This window comes from Ursus maritimus, unplaced genomic scaffold, assembly GCF_017311325.1.
Source record: "Ursus maritimus isolate PB19 unplaced genomic scaffold, ASM1731132v1 scaffold_4, whole genome shotgun sequence".
Taxonomy (NCBI): Eukaryota; Metazoa; Chordata; class Mammalia; order Carnivora; family Ursidae; genus Ursus; species Ursus maritimus.
The window spans coordinates 70,712,724-70,735,389 of NW_024426552.1; the positions used below are offsets into that span (position 1 = coordinate 70,712,724).

The 22,666-nt window shown below is 34.5% G+C and overlaps 1 protein-coding gene across 2 annotated transcripts in view; it reads left to right on the forward strand.

Moving 5' to 3' along the window:
* Positions 1–22,666, forward strand: part of ATP13A3 (ATPase 13A3) — an 85,920-nt gene that overhangs the window by 10,899 nt on the left and 52,355 nt on the right. For both annotated transcript variants that reach the window (XM_040621416.1, XM_040621417.1), the window contains exons 3-10: positions 13,015–13,113; positions 14,162–14,335; positions 16,481–16,663; positions 16,947–17,017; positions 18,688–18,768; positions 19,940–20,009; positions 21,962–22,096; positions 22,577–22,649. In XM_040621416.1, coding sequence (XP_040477350.1) covers positions 13,063–13,113; positions 14,162–14,335; positions 16,481–16,663; positions 16,947–17,017; positions 18,688–18,768; positions 19,940–20,009; positions 21,962–22,096; positions 22,577–22,649 — 838 coding nt within the window. In that variant the 5' untranslated portion in view covers positions 13,015–13,062. The remainder of the gene's footprint in view (positions 1–13,014; positions 13,114–14,161; positions 14,336–16,480; positions 16,664–16,946; positions 17,018–18,687; positions 18,769–19,939; positions 20,010–21,961; positions 22,097–22,576; positions 22,650–22,666) is intronic.

Below are 22,666 nucleotides of genomic sequence, written 5' to 3' on the forward strand. Positions count from 1 at the left end.
GAAACAGTAGCCCTTAGAGGAAGTACAAATGTGTTCTATATAGATGGCATGTAAAGTTTGTAAGAGGTGAATGATAACCATTGGTGAAAGGCAGGTGGTGTTGACAACTAGGTGGGGCCACATTCTGAAGAGTATTCCATTCTTCCACTTAGTTGTAACTTTGTCCTTGGAGCCCAATTGGGCCTCTCTTCTACTTTACTTCCCCTTGGTAGGGAAACACATAGTATTGTGCATTGTAAGACTTTTCAGTGTCTTTTTTTTTTTTTTTAAGATTTTATTTATTATTTGAAAGAGAGGGTGGGAGAAAGAACATGAGCAGGGGGGAGAGGCAGAGGGAGAGGGAAAAGCAGAGAGCCCAAACCGGGACTCGATCCCAGGACCCCAAAATCACGACCTGAACTGAAGTCATATGTTCAACTGACTGAGCCATACAAGTGCCCCTAGACTTTTCAGTGTCTTGCTAGTAAGAGGATTGTTCAATTTTGCTTAATCCAGTATATCTCTTCAATTTATATGAGTTGGGGATGCTTTTTTAAATTTTTAAAAAATTTTTAAAAATTTTTATTTTGGAGGGATACCAGTTGGGGAAATGCTGCTGCAGACAAGGGGAAGCTATTGAAATTTCAAGCAGAGAAATGATCATGTCTGGATTATATATTGATTTGAATGAGGGTGACTAGAGAAGGCATCAGGACCTTGAGTTGAGGGCAGTGCCAGTGGAGATAGGGCATGGTGAGGTGGATGGGAGAAAGGTAGAAAGGATGACTAAGTGCCTCCTTGTGGGATAGGAAGGAGTCTAGGATGACTTCCAAAATCCTGGCATGGAATTTTAGCAAATCATATTCATTTAAGGAGTAGAGGGAATTGTTCATGTGGGGGTGAGTTTGGAAGAAAGATAAAATGAATCTATTGAATTTTAGTTGTATGTAAACATGTATGGTTGATGTTTCAATCTGTGGGTCTGGAGCTCGAGAGAGATTAGTGCCAAAAATATTGATTGGGAGCTATTGGTAGTTTTCACTGTAGACGCGTTAGTGGAGCCCCTCCTGGCTCTTTGTGTTGTTATAAAGAGAGAAGGCCAGAGAATATTAGTAATTAAGTAGTGGGCAGAGGATGTGAAGGCTTGGGGTATATTAATAATTAAGAAGTGGGCAGAGGAAGTAAAAACTTGGTTACCTGGCTGCTTGCCCCATGACCCAGGCTACTGTAATATGAAGTATAATTTAGCAGAATTGTGGGAGGTAAAAGGTCATTTGTGGGCCATCTTGAGAACCTAGTCAGTATTTCAACTACATTTGACTTTCGAATGAATTTTTGAAAAACAGACCCTTGAAAGATGTTGCTATCTATGTGTTAATTCCTTAATTTGTTGGTAAGGCTTTTTGATATAAAGTCACCCCATGCTTGACTTCGTGGGAAAGTCAAAAGTGCTGATTTTGGTAAGTGAAGATTATTTTTTTTCTTGTTTTTAAAAGATGATATTGATTGAGAACTGGTAAGTAAAGTAGAAAAGTCCTGTAAAAGTGTTTTGTAAACTAAAAATCCCTGTACAAATATCGGTTACTTTTGTTACATTTGGCAAAGTACCCAAATGCATTGATTTTTTTTTTTTCAATCCTGGATAGTGGATTACCGAATGACCATAGGAAATGAGAAAGTTCAGATTTCTATGATGATCGTACTATGGGTAAGGCCATTATCCTCTTCAACAGCAATTTAAAGTGTGTTTTTGAAATATTTGTTGAATGCAGATGTTAAGGGCTTTGTACTTCCTTTCTATGCTGAGTCAACATGGATAGGTTTCAAATTGGGGGAAAGGAATAAAGTGGAAAAAGACAAGTTCACATAATTTTAAAAAGGTGATTGAAGTGCCTATCAGTTATAATTGTAAATTAGGATTGTACTTTTTGTACAGAATAGCTGTCTAGTGATTTCGTGCTTCCTTTGTGGTCAGGTTCAGGTCTTCATAACGTCTGGAAGAATAAAATGTGAGCCATAGTGTAGTACAGATGACAAGTAAAACTAATTTTGCTTTCTTGCCAACGCAATACAGTAATTCTGAAGTGAACCATGTTGAGTTAATAAAGAAAACTTATTTTGGGTTTTGCTGTTAATAAGAAAAATGAACATATCTGAATTCTGTGTGTAACTTCTTAACATACTACTTAAGACTTAGAATATAATTTTCTGTAATGTTTTGTTCCTGCTCCCCCCCTTCTTGATTATTCCCTACCCATCCCCACCCCTTCTCCTCTAAGCCCTTCCTCTGCACCTTGCTGCTTTGTTTGGGTACCTATCTGTGCATATTATTACTTTTTGTTTCAAAATGCAGCTTTGAATGCATTTTGTAATCTTTTTGAATACGTTTAATCAACAATTTCAACTCAGCACTGTACTACCAACAATGTACTTTGCTCAGCTGAAATGACACAGTACTATGAAAAGTTGAGACCAACTTCAAGCAGTGCATGCAGTGACCACTGCATCGTGATGGTCACCTGCCAGTAGCAACTATAAGGTTTTATCTGAACTATAGCCTGGTTTCTGTGTAAACATGTGGATAATATGAGTCTTAGAATTGGTGAATGTTGAAATTTTATTAATTATCATTTTTTAAAGTAAGCTCCACATGCAGTATGGGGCTTGAACTTAAGACCCCAAGATCAAGAGCCACATGCTCTAGGCATGCTCTACTGACTGAGCCAGCCAGGTGCCCCTGAATGTTTAAATGTAAATTTTATTTTTTTTCTCTTTTTTTAAAATTTAAGTTCAGTTAGCCAACATATAGTACATCATTAGTTTTTGGTGTAGTGTTCAGTGTTTCATTAGTTGTGTATAACACCCAGTGCTCATCATATCACGTGCCCTCCTTGATGCCCATCACCCAGTTACCGCATCCCCCCCCCCCCCAATTTTGATTTTAAATTGCTGATTGAAATGTCAAACAAGTTATTAGGGATTTGGATTAACAGTATTACATTTTAGAAGAAATAATCACTAATTTGCATTAAAATGGAAGAAACATTCATTCATTCATATATTGATTAACAAAAATCCTTATCTTCTAAATTTAAAAGTGTAGCTTTTATTTGGGCAGTTAAGCTCACTTACCAATATGGGTTGTGTATTCAAGCTGTTGTTAGAACTCTAGATTTGTCAATTCCGTATTGTAATAAATGCCAAACACTTTCTTCAGTGCTTGCTTTAAAACTTCATTCAGTTAGGTTTTTCTGCTTGTAAGTACCCCTCTCACCCCCAAAGCACAAACTCATATACTCTATTTCATGAATTTGAAGAAACAGTTAATGGTAACATGTATGTATATGTAATGTGACAATGGATTTCTAATTGGGATTGTTGGATCGAAGTGTGGGAGTATTAAAATTCTAAAATACTGTTGGTTTTCCAAAAAGGTAGTACAGATTCACTTTTTTTTTTTTTCCTTTTCTTTTGGTGAGGGGGGCGGCGAGAGCAGGCGAGAGAGAGAATCTTAGGCAGGCTCCACACCCAGCACAGTCTGAGGTGGGGTTCAGTCTCAAGACTCTGAGGTCATAACCTGAGCCTCAATCAAGAGTCGGATGCTTAACCAGCTGAACCACACATGTGCCCCCAGGTTCACTCTTAACAGCAGTGTATAAGGGTGCTCCTTTTTTTTTTTTTTCTAGTTTAATGGGCAAGTAGTGTTTTACCACATAATTTTATACTTTATCTCATCTTGTTCTCTAATAGGTTCATGTGCTCTTTAATTGTTACTGTTCTCCCGTCCCTTGCTTCACAACATTATAAGATCCCTAAATTCTAGTTTCAGACAATTGTGAACTTGGGAGTAATCTTTGTAAAGGTAGTAATAACATACCTGCCTTCTCTCCCTCCACCACCATTATCATTTGTTTTGTGTTTGTGTCTTATTTTTCCATTGAGACACATGAAACAGAGGCTATATTATTTAGCCAACTCCTACTTTCCCGGGTTAGTACCTCCAGTCATACTAAACAAACAAACAAACAAAAATCTTAAAACTCATAATCACTTTTGATGAGCAGCTTTTCTATTAAGGCTACTGAAAACTGTCAGCCCTTTTCCTTACCAATGTTGGAACATCACCTAGTGGTGGAAGAGTGCAACAGCAAGGTGCATACAGAGACGATAATTAATGTAGGTCAAAGCTTTCATGGTTGGAATGAATCATACAGACTATTACAACTGCCTCATTTCAGTGGGGAAGAAATTGAAACCGTGACAGGTGAAGGAACTTACAAAATAGTTCATGTTGAATTGTCTTTTAAAACAAGTTAAAGCTGACTCTTGAGATATGTGCTTGCTTGCTTTCTTTTTCTTTCTTTTTTTTTTTTTTTTTAATTTTGGGGTAAAGTTGTTTATCTCCTACAGTTCCTAATATAGTAATAGACATGGCATATATGCTTACTTAACGTTTGTAGATAGATTAATTTTTTTAGATGGATTAATTTGATTAAATAACTTAGAATTTGCTGCTATTTTATGCTGTGTCAGTGGCTACTACTTACTCCTCAGTGGAGCCAGAACGTGGAGGGGATGTAAAAATGAATATAATCACACTGTTGCTTACTAGAAATGTACTTGTTAAGGGGGCCTTCAAAATGACCACTTTATGTTGCCTGGGGTAAAAAAAAAAAACCTAATTAAGAGAGATCCAGAGAATCTGGAGAATGGTTTGATACAGCACCATGAAGTGTTCTGCAGGATCCTGCAAGTTTCAACCCAAGGATGGCCATGCATTGTAGAATTAGAAGTTTATATATACGTTCAGCCTACCTTCTTTCTTTAACTATTTAAAAATAGTTAAAATAGGTGGTAAAAACATTCAAAATCACTAAAGTCTCTACCTCATTTTCACTCTGCAACGCACAGTCACCACTAGTAGCCACTGTCTCCAATTTTTTTGGTTTTTGATTATCTTAGGGGTAGATGCTAGTTTTCTTTCTAGGCCTTTTTGATTCTTCCTGTTTCGAATATTGCATGTAGGACTGGTCTTATAGCAGTGATCCTATCTACTATTTCCTATTGCCTGCTGCAACACTTTTATAATAGATGGTAAGATTTTGAAATCAGTTTAGCAGTTATAATACTTTTGTAACTCTCAGTCCTTGATTTTGAAGATGAAAAGTTACATACATGAGGAAGATTTAAGAGGAAGTGTAAAAGTTTTAAGATCAGGGGCGCCTGGGTGGCACAGCCGTTAAGCGTCTGCCTTCGGCTCAGGGCGTGATCCCGGTGTTCTGGGATCGAGCTCCACATCAGGCTCCTCCGGTATGAGCCTGCTTCTTCCTCTCCCACTCCCCCTGCTTGTGTTCCCTCTCTCGCTGGCTGTCTCTGTCAAATAAATAAATCAAATCTTTTAAAAAATAAATAAAAAATAAAAGTTTTAAGATCAAAGTAGCTTCAATAAATGAAAATCTCTCATTCATGTATGTAGACATTTTAAAAGCGCAAACTCTTTATTATGTTGTATATAAAAGAATTTTTTACACATTTCTATTTTTACAAAGCAAAAGTTGTCAGTCCAAAGCTACTTTTTCCCATTTTTACTAATTAAATACTTTGTAGTTAATTAATACTCAAAGCCACTGTTTTGCCTAATGATGACACTCTTACCACATGGAGTTTTCTCTGAATAAAAGTGTTGATTTGTTAAATAGTGTGTTTAATCAAAGTGATAAAAACGTATATAAGTATGCTGTAGTGTGGGCTAAGTTGTAACTCTTAATGTTTCTAATATTAATTGTAAGACAGATAATTACATTTTTTTCCTAATTATAACTTACTTTGTTTTAGCTATCGCATTGTTTTGTAACATACAAAAAAGTATAATTACACAAAGTCTGCACTTTACAAATGTAAATAGTTCTGGTTTGGTGTATATTGGATACAATGGTCTTCCTTAAGCCTAAACACAGAAACAAAAGCATGTATTATAAGAGAAAGTTCAAGATGGGAAGTGATAAAATGGGTATTCACTAGAGCTTTGTTAAAATTTAGCTGGTATCCTTGTAAAATTTCCATGTATTCATTAAATTATATTATGTCATTCTTATTGTTAGGAGCTGACTTGAAGTGTTAAGTTTTGCCCTCATAAAGAGTTGTGACCATTTGGTTTCTGTAGTTAGGAGAGTGAGTTTTTTAAAAAATTCTTTTACACAAATATTTGTGTAAAATACCTGTTAAAATTGAGATTGTTCAATGAGTAGATTAAGGATTTTATATGTATTAGGGTACTTTTTATTTCGAAGGGAGAACTGCTTTTGAATTGCAGAAGGTTATCTTAGTTGCTGTGGATGCTACAGATTTGACAATGAAATAATATTCACAGTGCTGGCTGAACTGTTTGTACTTCAGGATCTTTTAAAAAATCTTTTGCTGATTGGTCCTTAAAGATGGGTTTGTCAAATTTTTATTTAACATGGGTAGGCGTGTTTAAGTCTCAGGAAAAAAATCTAGAACTACAGAGCCAAGTAGGATGATTCATTCTGTCTTTCAACAATGGAGGGTGGCCCAAAAAGTCTTTTTTTTTTTTTTTTTTAAGATTTATTCGTTTATTTCAGAGAAAGAATGAGAAGGAAAGTGAGCGCATGCGCGAGCGAGCAGGGGGGAGGGGCGGGGGGTAGAAAGTCTTAAGCAGACTTCGCTGAGCGGGCTGTACAGGGAGCTGGATGTGGGGCTCGATCCCACGAGCTTGAGTTCAGGACCTGAGCTGAAACCAAGAGTTGGACATTTAACCGACTGCGCCACCCGCGTACCACAAAGTGGCCCCCAAATCCTGATGCAGTTTTAATTTCTAAAACTGCAGTGTATATGTTACAAACTTATAAAAAACGTTATTTAAGAATTTCTTTTAGAATAGCTTATTTAGTTTTGTGGATTTTGAGTAATACATTTTTAATTTTAGTTTTTTACTTTCATCTCTCTGAACTTGGTGAATACTTAAGTAAAAAACTAAATAGCTTTACTTGAAGTCTTACTCAAGTTATAGATCACTCTTTAAATCACCTTATGAAATTACCAACTTTGTGATTCTGGGTACATACGTAGAATAGCCTTAAAGAAAACCCTCCACACATATACTATTATAAAACTGTAGTTCCAACTAATAAGAAATTCAGGTTTGAAGCAAAGAGGGCTTAGAGGTTTGGGGATTTCTATGCCTGTTGAGGCAACTCCTCTTGTTTTAGGAAATGTGATATGACTAACTCTTATCCTAGAACACTACAGATGGTTCTTAGTAATTATATAATGTGAAAAAAATAAGTAAACTTCCAAGAATTCACATTTGATTTAGTGAGATTTATTCTTGATAGCTTCACTTTGTCCTGTGCTGCTGTTTTTACTCACACAAAAAATCATGTTCGTTATAAATGCAAGGAAGGGTTTGGTTAAGCACAATAGCCTATGAGCTCCTTGCTATTTAGATAACATCAAGGCTGAGGCATGCACTGTGGAATGGGGACTTCAGTGTGCTGGCTAGATGTGACTTATTCAATAGTAGCTCTACCAGTGGCACAAGGGTATATCTTCTGAAAACCCACTAAAAGTCAGTGAATTTCAAAATCCTAAATTTTAACATCTTAGTCATTTTCTAAGCAGTTCAAAAAGTCAAGACAATATTTGGCAGAAAATTCTCGTCTGAATGGATTTTTATGCTTAGTTTTATTTTTATTGTTAATAGCCAGCTTTTGAAAGTGCTGCTGATACAGCAATTGGGAAGAATGATGATATAGTGCTTTTGGTAAGAAAAATTTCTTTAATTTGTTTCTTGTGATCTAGAAATCGACTTGATTAAAAAACATGCATTCCTGCAAGCTACGATAGTTATATTCTGAAAGTTAAATGGAGTTTAGAAGTTTGATATTAATGCTTAAAATGCTCTAATTAGATATATGGTAGAATAGCTTAATATGTATTTTCACCATAATAGGCAATATAATTTAAAATATATTTATAGATTTTTTCTTTACAGAGTCGTAGAAATGTTAGAGGCTTTGTATTATGTACAACTTTTTAAAATTTAAATATGCATTTATAATATATGTATGTTTTAAATGTAAGCTGTTGCAATTATTGTCTCATTGGATTTTATTAGTTTATGTGAGAGTCTTGGTAATTTCCTATGTGGTATAGTATGCTTAAAGGAATAATAACTGATGGTTTTTAGAGCAACTTTTTGTTTAAATTATTTAAATTATTTTCATTGCCTCATTTTGGTAAAATTGGTAAGACTTAATAATTTTGCCTTAAAAAGTAAGCTAAATTTTACAGCAAGAACACTTTTAAAAATAGTAAAGAGATAAAATGGTCAAGAATTGAATTTAGAGGAGTGTGAAAAATGATTGTTATAGGCAATGTATAATAGCTCATTTAAAAATTACTGTGGTATTATTTTGCTGTGGTCACTTTTTAACTCTGGAAGATGAGTTGATAATATAGCTGTGTTAGACTGAGGTGAGCTCTGTCAAGATCTATTTGGGGAAAAGGTTTTAAAAGTTATAAGTATGTGAAGTTAATGAACACATTGAATAGTAATGAAATTCTTTTTCTAAAATTATAAAAACATGCTTATTCATCTAATACATTCTTATTGAAAAATTAGGATTTACCAAAGTGGGGAAGTACATCTCTATTTCTAGGCAATGGATAAAAGACAAGAGTGGAGAAGAATGAGAGTCCAAACTCAGCAATAAGTAACTATGGGTAATGCCTGGTATATGATCAGTTGGGTCAGTGGATTTGGGGTTTATAGAGTCAGAGTTCTCAAGATTTATGGCCTTTGGTGCCCAGAATGAATATTTTCTGAAAATGTTTTTCTATCTAAAAGCTTCAAATGGGTGACTTTCATTTATTTAAAAACTTTCTGTTACAATTTTTACGTGTTAAAAAACAGTAGGAAGATTAGTATAATGAACTCTCATGTACCTATTACACCCAGCTTTTAACTCAGCTGTAGCAATTACTAACTTGTGACCATCCCGCGACCGATAAAGTTAGAGGGTTTTTAATTTAAAAATTTTTTATTTGGAAGTAATTTCAAACCTGTAGAAAAGTTGATATATTGGTGTAAAGTGTTCCTTAAGTTCCTTGATTATACTTCTGCCACCTGCAGAATCTGTAGTAATATCTCCTCTCTTATTCCTGATATTGGTACTTTGTGCCTTCTTCCTCCCCTCTTTGAGTCTAACTAGAAATGATCACTTTTGTTTGATCTCAAAAAAAAAACAGCCTTTGGTTTCATTGATTTTACTGTTTTTTATTTCATTGATTTCTACTGTGAATTTTATCAGTTTCTCTTCGGCGCTTACTATAGGTGTAATTTGCTGTTCTTTTTCTACTTTGTTAAGGTTGAGTTTAGGCATTTCTTCTCTTCAGATTTTGGAATTCAGTGCTATAAATAATTTCTAAATACTGTTTTAGCTGCATCCCACAAATTTTGATATATTTTCATTTTTATTCAGTTCAGAATACTTCATAATTTCCCTGTTGATTTCTGACTCATGGATTTTTTTTTTTAAAGTGTATTTTGTTCCCAGATATTAAGGCTTTTCTACTTATCTTTTTGTTACTGGTTTCTAATTTAATTCCATTGTTTTGAGAGCTTACTTTGTATGACTTGAATCTGTTTTATGTCCTGGAATGTGGTCTTTTTTGGTAAATGTTCTGTGCACATGTTAAAAGAATGTATATATTGCTGCACTTGAGTAGAATGTTCTGTGGATATCAGTTGGGACCAATTTGATTGATAATGTTTTCAGATCTTCTATGTCCTTTGTGTATTTTGAAGATCTGTTAAATGTACACATGTTTAGGATTATTGTTTTCTGTCCATCAGTTGACCCCTTTGTCATTATGAAATGACTTTATCCCTGGTAGTATTCTTTTTTTAAAATCCCTGATAATATTCTTTGCTTTGAAATCTGCTTTGTCTGATATTAGTACAGTTATTCCAGCTTTAATTTGAATAGTACTTGCACAGTATACTTTGTTTTGACTTTTAGCTTACTGTGCCTTTATTTTAGGTTGCATTTCTTTCTTTTTTTTTTTTTTTTAAAGATTTTATTTATTTATTTGACAGAGATAGAGACAGCCAGCGAGAGAGGGAACACAAGCAGGGGGAGTGGGAGAGAAGAAGCAGGCTCATAGCTGAAGAGCCTGATGTGGGGCTCGATCCCATAACGCCGAGATCACGCCCTGAGCCGAAGGCAGGCGCTTAACCGCTATGCCACCCAGGCGCCCCTTAGGTTGCATTTCTTATAGGCAACATATAGTTGTGTGTAGCCTTGCTTTTTTCTTTTAAGATTTTATTTATTTATTTTAGAGAGAGAGAGGAGAGGGAGGGGCAAAGGGAAAGAGAGAGAGAGAATCTCAAGCAGACTCCCTCCTGGTATGGAGCCCAAAGCAAGGCTGGATCTCAGGATCCTGAGATCATGACCTGAGCTGAAATCAAGAGTCAGACAACCAGCTAAGCCACTAAGGGGCCCCTGCAGCCTTGCTTTTGAAAAATAAAACCACAATCTCCACCTTTTAATTACTGTTTAGACCATTCATATTTAATGTGATTATTGATATTGTTAGGTTTAAATCAGCCATCTTGCTATTTGTTTTTTGTTTGTCTCATCTCTAGTTTCCATTTTCCTCCTTTTTTTTTTTTTTTTTTGCCTGTTACGTCAATTTAGTATTTTGTATGGTTCCATTTAATCACGTTTGTTGATTTTTTTTTAAGTTGTGACTCTTTTATTTGAATGGTTACTTTAGACTTCATAGTGTACATCTCTAACTTATTAAAGTTTACCTGCAAGTAATACTAAACTCATTCACATAATAGTATAAGAACCTTACAAGAGTATACTTACATTTCTTCCTGCCGGTTGTGCTATTGTTATGTATATTTACCCACATATATACCATGTCTGATACTTTTCATTCCTTCGTGGAGATCCCTATTTACATTTCCATTTTTCTACCTGAGGACTTCCTTTAACGTTTTTTTTTTAATGGTGTAGGCTTGCTCATGATGATTTTTTTTTTTCAGATTTTGTGTCTAAAAAAGTCTTTATTTCACCTTTGATTTTGGAAGATACTTTTACTGGGTATAAAGTTCTCTGAATATTTTCTTTTTCTCAGTACTTCAAAGATGTTGCTCAGCTGTTCTCACCTGCATTATTTTTAGCAAGAAATCTGATGTCATTCTTATCTATCTTCCTTTGTATATGTAACATATCTTTTTCCTCGTCTCCTTTTAAGATATTTTTCATCTCTGCTTTTGAGCAGTTTGATAATGACATGCCTTGGTGTAATTTTTCATTGTTTCTTTGCTTAGTATTAGTTGGACTTTTTGGATTTGTAGGCTTACAGTTTTTCATCTGATTTGGAAAAATTTTGGCCATTATATCATCACATATTTTTGGTCCCTCCTACCTTACATGTATATTAGGGTACTTGAAGTTGTCTCATAGTTTACTGATGTTGTTATGTGCTTTTCTCCCCCTAGTCTTTTTTTCTGTTCACTTTTCATTTTGGATATTTTTATTATTTTGTCTTCAGGTTCCTTAATCTTTCTTCTGCCATATTTAATCTGCTGTTAATCTCATCTAGTAAATTTTTCATCTCAGATACTGTATTTTTTATCTTATAGTCAAGTTGGTTCTTTTTTATATCTTTCATGTCTGTACTTAATGCGTTGTCTTTCCTCTTGCTTTTGAACTTATGGACTACAGTTAAAACAGCCGTTTTAATGTCCTCGTCTACCAGTTCTGTTATTTGTTCAGTTCTTGGTCTTTCTCTTCTGATTGATATTTCTTATTATGGGTTTTCTTCTTTGCATACCTGTTAAGTTTTAATTGGATGTCAGATATTGTTACTTAATTGAGACTAGATATTTTGTGTTCCTATAAATTCCTTGAGCTTTATTTTGTGAAGCTATTAAGTTATTTGGGAACAATTTATTATTTCATTTTTTTTTAAAGATTTTATTTATTGGGACGGCTGGGTGGCTCAGTTGGTTAAGCATCTGCCTTCGGCTCAGGTCATGATCCCAGGGTCCTGGGATCAAGTCCTACATTGGGCTCCTTGCTCAGCAGGGAGCCTGCTTCTCTCTCTGCCTCCCACTCCCCCTGGCTGTGCTCCCCCCCCCGACAAATAAATAAAATCTTAAAGAAAAAGATTTTATTTATTTGAGAGAGAGAGAGAGAGAGCGCACACGTTTGGGGGGAGGGGCAAAAAGAGAGTGAGAAGCAGACCCCCCATGGAGCAGGGAGCAGGACACAGGGCTGGATCCCAGGACCCTGGGATCATGACCTGAGCTGAAGGCAGACACTTAACAGACTGAGCCACCCAGGCGCCCCTCCAATATCCCTTTTTAATACAGGAAGAAATTTGTCAGTGAGCTCCATGAATTTTCTGCTAGACAAGCATCATGGTAGTCAGACAATCAGAAGATTGCTTAGTAGACTTGGAATCAGAATGGGGGAGTGATCTCTAATAGTGGTACACCTGCTTTAGGAATTGACTCCTGGCCAAGGATTACCATTCATGTAAAAGGTGCTCAGTGAATATCTGTTGGATGATTAATTTAATAATCATGGAGAAGTTTTGGGGTTGGTTTTACTGCTGGTGCTTTACCTTTTCACTGTACTTCACGCAATAAATTGCGTGAAGCACTTTTAGCTCAGGATGGTTAAACTAGATTTGTTCTCTGAGTGGGGAACGAAAAGAGAAGATTTTATAGTAGTTTCTTGTAGAACTTAAATTGTTTTGTACGAAGACTATTGCTAATATAAGTTAATTGATGAAATATGCCAGGTTTTGTGATAGTATCACAAGAACTAGCACATTATTGAAAATGTCATTAAAACCAGCCAGCACTTCAGTGAGTCTTAAATATCAGTTAAACTTTGATACATATATCACATCAAAGTCTTACGGTATGAAGTTTTATAGTCTACTGAGATACAACAGAGTTCCCTAATACTTGTTGTTCTTTCCCCTCAGTTATCTTCAGCTGTTCTGAAGCACAAGACCTATCAAACCACTATAGATATGGACAAAGAAGAAAGGAAGACTATCAACCAGGGTCAAGAAGATGAAATGGTAACCAGTTTTTATAATGTATTTGTTAAGTGTGAAGAATTTATCTTTGTAATTTATTATTCCAGGGAAGTAGAAAAGTACATAAAACAACAACAAAACACTAAATCAATGTGCTTTCCTCATCCCAACTGCGTTTTTGAATTGGGATTATGTAACATCTCTAGTTTTTGGGTTTTAGTATAATTCCTGTTTGTGAACTTTAATACTTAGAGGAGCGTATTATGCTTTTTTTTTATTTGATAATTTAAGAAGTTACATTAGGTCATGTTTTAAATATAATCCCAAATGTAAGATTTCTAATTTTGATTTATAAAAAATGTTTAAAATCAGTTTAATAAAAAAAATGACTTTTCAGCTCTTTGTGTGTAGAAGGGCGGAGATAAGGTTGTCAGGTATAAGACATCCCATTGAATGTGAATTTCAGATAATCAAGGAATAAATTTTTTTCTATAAGCATGTCCCAAATATTGCATAAGGCAAGCAAAATCAATTTTTATTGAAATTTACATTTAACTAGGCCCTTTGCATTTTCATTTGCTAAATTTGGCAACCCTTGTTGGGTTATAGTGAGGTGGGGAGGGAGTAAACTGAAACAATTGAAATAATTTGGGTCAGGAGGTCAGATTGATCAGTCACAGAGGTATTGAGACAATTAGCTAATCATTTGGGAGAAAAATAAAGTTAAAACTTGCTTCATCTAAATGCAGTGTGATATTATAGCTTATGTCCTGGAGTAGAAATAAGACACTGGAAAAACTAGTGAAATTCTAATAGATACTAGGTTTAGTTAATAAAAATGTACCAGTGCCAATCTCTTGATTTTGACAAATGTACCAAGTTAACAGGGTAAACCAGAGGAAGGGAACTCTTAATGTTTTTGTAACTTTTCTGCAAATCTAAAATCATTCCCAAATTAAAAGTTTATTTTTTAAAAAAGCCTACCTTTTATGTGACAAGACTGTTAATACTTATTGGGTAAACAAAAAACTTTGGCAGTTATCTCTCCTATCGTTTGATACTCAGTCGTGTGATCACTGTGTCCATACAGGAGATTTATGGCTATAATTTGTGTCGCTGGAAACTTGCCGTAGTGTCTCTAGGAGTGGTTTGCACTGGCGGCTTTCTCCTCCTCCTCCTCTACTGGATGCCCGAATGGCGGGTGAAGGCGACCTGTATTAGAGCTGCGATTAGAGACTGTGAAGTGGTGCTGCTGAGGACTACTGTAAGTCCACGTATTCACTGGTAGCTGATTATTCGGAGAGTAATATAATGCTTTTGTGTGTACTTGGTTCAAAATAATACATGAGGAGAACATCACTGCTAGGATATATAATCAGGAACGCTAATCCTAAAAACATTTGTATTCTAAGTGAGAGTGATTAGAATATAAAGGAATCTTAATGATGATTGTATTGACCCCTTCTTTTATAATTCTTGATGCATTGAGAGATTAAATGCTTGTCTGTCAAGGTCACTAGCCAGCTTAAGGAGTATATCAGATGTGTTACTCACTGGACCAGCTGCCTTTCTACTATGTGATGCTGCTGCTTCCCTGGTTGTTGTTTTTGTTTGTTTGTTTAATCTTAATTGGAAGCATTTTATCAGAGGCTTTAATTTCTTTTTTCTTTTTTTTAATTAAGTTGTTTTTATTGAGGTATAATTGGCACATGACATTGTATTTCAGGTATACAACATAATGATTTGCATAGATTGCAAAATAATCACTATAACAACTGCGTTAACATTTGTTACCGTACACAGTTACAGAAATTTTTTTTCATGTGATGAGAACTTTTAAGATCTGTTCTCTTAGCAACTTTCAAATATACCCTACAGTATTGTTAACTATAGTCACCATGCTGTATGTTAGATCCCCAGGAAGTTTATACCTTTTGACAACCTTTACCCATTTCACCCCCCGCAACCCGTACCTCTGGCAACCACTCCTCTGTTGTCTGTACCTATGAGTTCATTTTGGGTTTTTTTTTTGGTCATATATATTTTAATTGAAGTAGAGTTGACATACAATATTATATTAGTTTTAGGTAGACAACATAATGACTTGACATTTATATACATTATGAAATGCTCACCACAGTAAGTGTAGTGACCATCTGTCACCATTCGAAGTTATTATACTACTGACTATATTCCCTGTGCTGTACTTTTCATCCCCATGACCTAATTCTTTTATGCTGGAAGTTTGTACCTTTTTTTCTCTTTCACCTATTTCACCCACTCCTCCTTCCCCCTCCCTTTTGACAATCACCACTTTGTTTTCTGTATTTATGAGTCCATTTCTGTTTTTGTTTGTTTTGTTTTTGGTATTTGTTTTGGTTTTTGTTGTAGTATTTGTCTTTATCTGTTTGACTTATTTCACTTAGCATAATACCATCTGGGTCCATCCAGTTGTCCCAAATGGCAAAATTTTATTCTTTTTTATGAATGAGTGGTATTCCATTGGAAATATATATACCACATCTTCTTTATCCATGTATCAATGGGCATTTAGCTTACTTCCATATCTTGGCTCTTGTAAATAATGCTGCAGTAAACAGGGGTGCATATAACTTTCTGAATTTGTGTTTTTGCTTTCTTTGGGTGAATATCTGCAGGTGGATTACTGGATCTCATAGTATTTTTATTTTTAATTTTTTGAGGAACCTCCATATTGTTTTCCTTAGTGGCTGCACCAGTTTGCATTCCCACCAGCGGTGCACTAGGGTTCTCTTTTCTCCACATCTTCACCAACCCTAGTTATTGCGTGTCTTTTTTGATACTAGCCATTCTGACTGATATGAGGAGGTATCTCACTGTAGTTTTGATTTGCATTTCCCTGGTGATTCATGGTATTGAGCACTTTTTGACACTCGGCCATCTTTATGTCTTCTTTGGAAACAGGTCTATTCTTTCCTCTGCCCATGTTTTAATTGGGTTTTTGTTGTTGTTGTTGAGGTGTAGGAATTCTATATATGTTCTAGATATTAGGCCCTTATCAGATATATCTTTTGCATGTATCTTCTCCCATTCAGTAGGTTGTCTTTTCATTTTTGTTGATGGTTTCCTAAGAGGCTTTAATTTCTAGTCTTAGTATGTTGATGATTAAATTAAGAAATTACTCATGATCTTGTATGGGATATTGCATTAGTGAAGTATGACATAAAATGGTGAGCAATGGGAAGCATTTATACATCTTTATGTATAGAATTTATATATCCTCATGAAATGGTTTCACATTTAGTGAGTAGGAAGTGATGGTTTCTCAGAGAGTAATCAATAACATGGAAAGAATGGGAATCAAAAAATATATATAGGCAGTAATGTAATATATACATAATTGACTTTTTATCCCTTTCTCTCTTGTAAGGATGAATTCAGAATGTGGTTTTGTGCAAAAATTCGCTTTCTTTCTCTGGAAACTCACCCATTTTTGAGCCCCAAATCCATGACTAATAAAGTTGCAAATGGCCATGCTGTTCATCTAAGTGAAAATTTGGCTGAAGAGACTAGGCATGAGATGAGTAAATATTCACAGACTCAACCACAGCAGGTATTGTGATCTCAGTGTCAAAGTTTCTTTGAAAACCAGAATTGTTACCTTTTACGACACATAGCCTATAATTTTCTGCATGCAGTTATTTTTGTTTGGAATAAATCCATATATATAAAAAATATTTATTACTATGTATAACAGTTTAGGTACTACTAGAAGAAGCAGATTGCATTTGTACATGATCACTTAATTTTAATAGATAATACATTTGTGTTAGTAAACTTAATCATAAACAATGATGATAATGCTTTTTGATGTAACATTTATGTGTGTTGTACAGGTTCGTTATTTCACCCACCACAGTGTAAAATACTTCTGGAATGATACCCTTCACAATTTTGATTTTTTGAAGTAAGTATTTTTCTTTTGTTTGGATTATATGAGTATCTTGAAAATGTTCTAGATAAAAAAGAATTCATTGTAGTGTTACATAAAATCAAAGAGGTATTTATTGCATAACTTTTTTTCACTTATTAACAACTCCCTGCCGTTACTTGAATACTTATTAACCATTTTAGGATAAATCCTACTTGTAACTTGTACCTTGGCAAAATTTACATAAAAGTTTGAAACAGTATGATTCTACAAATCCACTCTGAGTCTCAGTTCTTTTTGTGGGTTCATCTCAAAGTGAATTTTGGGTACACTTTACAGCCTGTCAGAATATCTGAATTCTCATTTCCCACTTGCTGACAGTTCCATCTATTTATCCTTGAGGGATGGAGTAATAGACAAACAGAAATTTTACTTCACTATATGGATTAAGATTTAGACATTGTCAAATGTGTTAAGACTTGAGTAGGACAAACTGGAGGAATCCCTTAGACGTTTTTTGTGGAGGCTTCAAGTTATGTAAGTACTAGATTAATTAGGATTCTATTTTTATTGCTTTTGTTAAAGTGATTATTATAAACACTCATTAAGTATCATTATTTGAGTGCTGAAGGAATTCTTAATATTAGCAATACAAAGAGAATCACCTTATGAACATTTAAAATATTCATGCCTGGATTTTTTTCCACAAAGAATTGGAATATTCTGGAATAGTCCCAGGCATTTCCACATGCCTAGTTCTGAAGACCATGCCTAATTAAGAACTATTGCCTTATAGAACACTGCCAGTGAGCTGCCATTTTGTTTTTTTTTAAAAAGACTTGAGCTGATCCTTGCTGCTTTTGGAGAAGTTACCAACTAAAGTGGGAAAAAAATGTCAAACCAATTTGCCATGTGGTGTTTGCCAACTGTAGAAACTTGTAGAATTTAAACTTATCCCAGTGATAGCTATTAAGTATGGAGCTTAGTTTTTCTATCTGAAAAAAGTAGAAAAGGATTGAAGTTAAGTGATGTACAAAACTCTATTCAGAGTTCTATGACCGGTAGTATCTCAGTTAAAATAAGCATAATTAAGACATTTTGGGGGGAAAGTGGATCTGTTGGTTAAATCCAGTTAGAATTGTTACAGATTTTAGGCAATGCCTGTGACTCATATAAATCTTGTACTTCTCTCCTAGGTTTGTATTAGAACAGGGACAGATTTGGATTGATGCTTTTGTAGAAAGAAAAATCAATGAATAGGATTTCTTAGCATGAAGCTTAAAAAATTGAAGAGGGAGAACTATATAGATAAAAAGTAAAAAAATTTTATCTTTAGTTTGGAATTCCCAAGTTAGTCGTACTTTACCTTTAGTTTATTATTAGCTTAATTATTAGCTCTTACAGCTTTGGTACAGCCTTAAAGGATAATAATATTATTATATAAACTTGAGTATTTAGAGCCATCTTATTATGTGATAGATACATTGGATAATTTAGAATTTGGCACTTTTGAGACTTAGAACTGTCATTATTGTTTATCTTAGGAATTTGAGATTTAAAAATTCTCATTCATTATCTCAGTTTTTGTTAAGGGTTTCTGTTTGTAAGGAAGTCACACTTTAAAATCAGGAATATAGAAAAATGAGGCATTAAGACATTTGGATATTTTAAACTTTGTTTAAAGTAAAAACTTTGGATTTATTTAGGGGACTGGATGAAGGTGTTTCTTGTACGTCAATTTATGAAAAGCATAGTGCAGGACTGACAAAGGGGATGCATGCCTACAGGTAATTTTTATCCAACTAAAGTTAGATCTGTTATCAAAATTCCTAAATAAAATAGTATATATAGCCCACCCTTTTACCATATAGTTGTACATATTGACAGGTATTTATTATAGACATAGTAGTTGACAACTTATTGATATTTTATTTGGGTAAGACTGTCTCTTAGTTGAAGAATTATGAAAATGTTGAAGCTGATATCCCTGAAAATATACCATATTTCATCAATTCTAAGGTGCGCATTTTCCCACATTTTTATATATCTAAAGGGGTGACATGTCCTATTGGGTGGAGTGTTATCCTTTACTTGAGAGCATTTTTATCTTGATGGCATATAAAATAATGAGTATGTTTTGTAATTGGTAGCATCTTAGATTTTCTGAAATGTATTGGGAATTTTAAGCATGAGCTAAAAATTTACCACAATGATTATTTGTAAATTGGGATGGATAATCTTTTATATCATGTTATTCTTTGCTACGGTATAAAAATATACCAGTGTATTGCATATTTTGAGGATAAATGTTATTTTCAAATTAAATTGGCAGTTTTTTTAATATTCCTGTAGCATGTTTTTTCAGCAGGTTAGGATATTAAAAAATTAATTCATTCAGACTTATACTTCATAAAAGGCAAGAATTACTCATTACCCTTTCATATGGAAAGTACTACCAGGAGTTTAAGTTGGAAGTATTTAAACGAGTTTTTGAAAGCATTTTTTTGTAAAAATCAAATGTACAGTTGTTTTTGAAATAAATATTCTTAGTATAGTATTCTCATTGGAGAAGTAGTACAAGACCCCCCCAGATATATTTTAGTCTCTTGCAAAGATTAATTGCAATTCAGAATTTGTGATTCTTGCTGTGTTCAAGGATGAAAAAGAAAGTGTTTGCAGACATGGTTATTATAGACTAGTGGGAAAGATACTTGTCACACAAAGAGATAAGAGGCAGAATGAAACAACAGTGTAGTTATCCAGTATTGACTACTTTGATTTAAATACTGTAGGTAGAGAATTGAATTGTAGAAGACAAGTATGTAGAAACATGAATGTTTAAGTTCCAGATTTTAAGAGCATCTGTGGTTTGAACCTTATCTAATGAAATGCCATCCCTAAATTATACTACTATTATATAATATAATGTAACACTATTATTATGTTTTCCTGTTATAGAAAATTGCTTTATGGAGTAAATGAAATTACTGTGAAAGTGCCTTCTGTTTTTAAGCTTCTAATTAAGGAGGTAAGACAATGTTTGTGATCAATAGAGTTGTCAGTTTGAAAAGAGCCATGATTTAAGTGATAAGATAGTCTTGGTTTTCTGTTTCTTAGTTTCTCCCTCACTTTTTTTTTTTTTTAACTTAAAATGTAAAGGTAGTACCTCTGGTAGAGAAATAATTTGGGGGCATAAATTGCCTTTTTATTACTTACCTTATAATTATTTGTTTTGCTTTTCTTGTCTGTAAATTTTTTTTTACTCTCAGTATGTTACGCATGTAAATCTTGCCCTGTCTTACAGATCTTTACACCTGTCTTTTCTCTTTTCTTCAATTTTTAAACAGTTTATCATCTTTATTCGTCAGGTGGTATTTTGTGGTACATTTTGGACAAAGAAGATATCTTTTTTTTTTTTTTTTTTTAAATTTTACTTATTTATTAGAGAGACAGCCAGTGAGAGAGGGAACACAAGCAGGGGGAGTGGGAGAGGAAGAAACAGGCTTCCCACGGAGAAGCCTGACGCGGAGCTCGATCCCAGAACTCCGGGATCACGCCCTGAGCCAAAGGCAGATGCTTAACGACTGAGCCACCCAGGCGCCCCTGTGGTACATTTTGGGAACTAGACATTGTACCATTGTACCAAGTTTGGAATACAAAACATGACCTGCTGATTGACATTGAGGAACTTGTACTTTATCCTGGGAGGGAAGTGGGTCAATAGTTACTTTAGTGAGTTACAGCTCAGTTACAGGTGCCATTGAAGAGCTGTGAATAAAGGTTATACATGTAAAGGAACGAGGTACAGGATTTTGCCTGGCAGTTAGGCTCTCTAGTCTTCCTTTTGATTTTTGGCTAAAGATCAAGAGTTGGGTCAATACTTTCAGTAGATGTTACAGATTAGTTTCCCTCAGTTCCTGAGAGTGGCCATATAATGTTGTTGTAGAACATAGCAGAGTGCAGTGATTAGGAATTAGAAAGTCTGTGGGGCGCCTGGGTGGCACAGCGGTTGGGCGTTTGCCTTTGGCTCAGGGTGTGATCCTGGTGTTGTGGGATCGAGCCCCACGTCGGGCTCCTCTGCTATGAGCCTGCTTCTTCCTCTCCCACTCCCCCTGCTTGTGTTCCCTCTCTCGCTGGCTGTCTCTGTCGAATAAATAAATAAAATCTTTAAAAAAAAAAAAAGGAATTAGAAAGTCTGGTTTGTAATATAACTCCATCAGTAACTAGCTTTGATCATTAGAAAACCTTTCTGCTGCCCCTTTATCTATAAAATTGGAGTAAGTCCTTTCAAATTATCTTGTTTAATTTTGAAGCAGAATGGGACTATATATGTGAAAGTCCTTTCAAAAGCACACAAGCATCAATTTTAAGACATTTGGGGAGGTTATTAATGAAATTGATAGAGTACTATGAAATTTGGCTTAACGAAGTCCATTGCCAGGATTCCCTTATCTCTTTGTCTCATTTAGCTTTTAATCCTTAATTATTTCCTTAGAGAATGCAAAACAGTGTAACTTATTACCTCATATTTGTCTTCCCTGTATATGCCAGTGAACCTTTGACTTATAGGAAAATTGGTTTTTGGAGTTCATAATAAGTAAACATTTGTACCATTTAATTAAAAATGTTATATCCTTTAGTAACCCTGTAATTATTGGAAGTAAATGTACTTTATTGCTGAAGCAGAATGAAGAACAGCTAAATACACACATTTTAGCTATTTCTAGATGAGTGTGTATTGGGTTTGGTATGTATCTAAATGGATGCAAATAATTTAAATTAAGCTTATTTAGCCAAATTCTAGTAGGTTAGTGGTAAAAAAAAGTACTATACTAACATCTTGCCTTCCTCCTTCAGTAGTACATGTTTCCTTAAGGTACTACAGAGCTTATCCTTTAAATATCTTGTTGTTTATTTCTTAAATGAAAAGGTGGTACATCTGTATGGTTATAAATTTGATTTAAAAATCTTGTTTTTTAGGTTCTCAACCCATTTTACATTTTCCAGCTGTTCAGTGTTATACTGTGGAGCACTGATGAATACTACTATTATGCTCTAGCCATCGTGATTATGTCTATAGTGTCAATTGTAAGCTCTCTGTATTCCATTAGAAAGGTAAGTCCAATTTATTACGGCTTTCACAACTGTGTATTTTGTAGTAACACGTAAGGTGTGTAGAATAGTACTTGGTACAAAGTAATACTCGATATAGTTATTCTTTTAGTTATAAGAATAAGTACTCCTTTCCCTCTCTTTTTGAGGTGGGGGAAGGCGGATGCTTTTTAGAGTTAAACTACCACTTGACTGCTTGGAGGCCATAGGGATCTATAGGTGTTTATTACAGACTGGAATACTGGGGGGCTTATTCTCTTGTTTTCAGGACTATCTTATTAAAGTGTTTCTTATTTTGTCTTGAGCTAATCATTGAATAATCTTTGAATCTTTTAGTCTTGACATTTTTAATGGCAGAGTAATATGCATTTACCATATTAACTTACCTTATTTTATGGCACCCTTGCTTTTTAATATCTTGGAGAGTGGGTTTATATTAGCTAGTTTTTACTCTTTTTTTTTTTTTTTTTTTTTCTATTTCAGCAATATATTATGTTGCATGACATGGTGGCAGCTCACAGTACTGTGAGAGTTTCAGTTTGCAGAGTCAATGAAGGTAAGTACTTAAGGTAA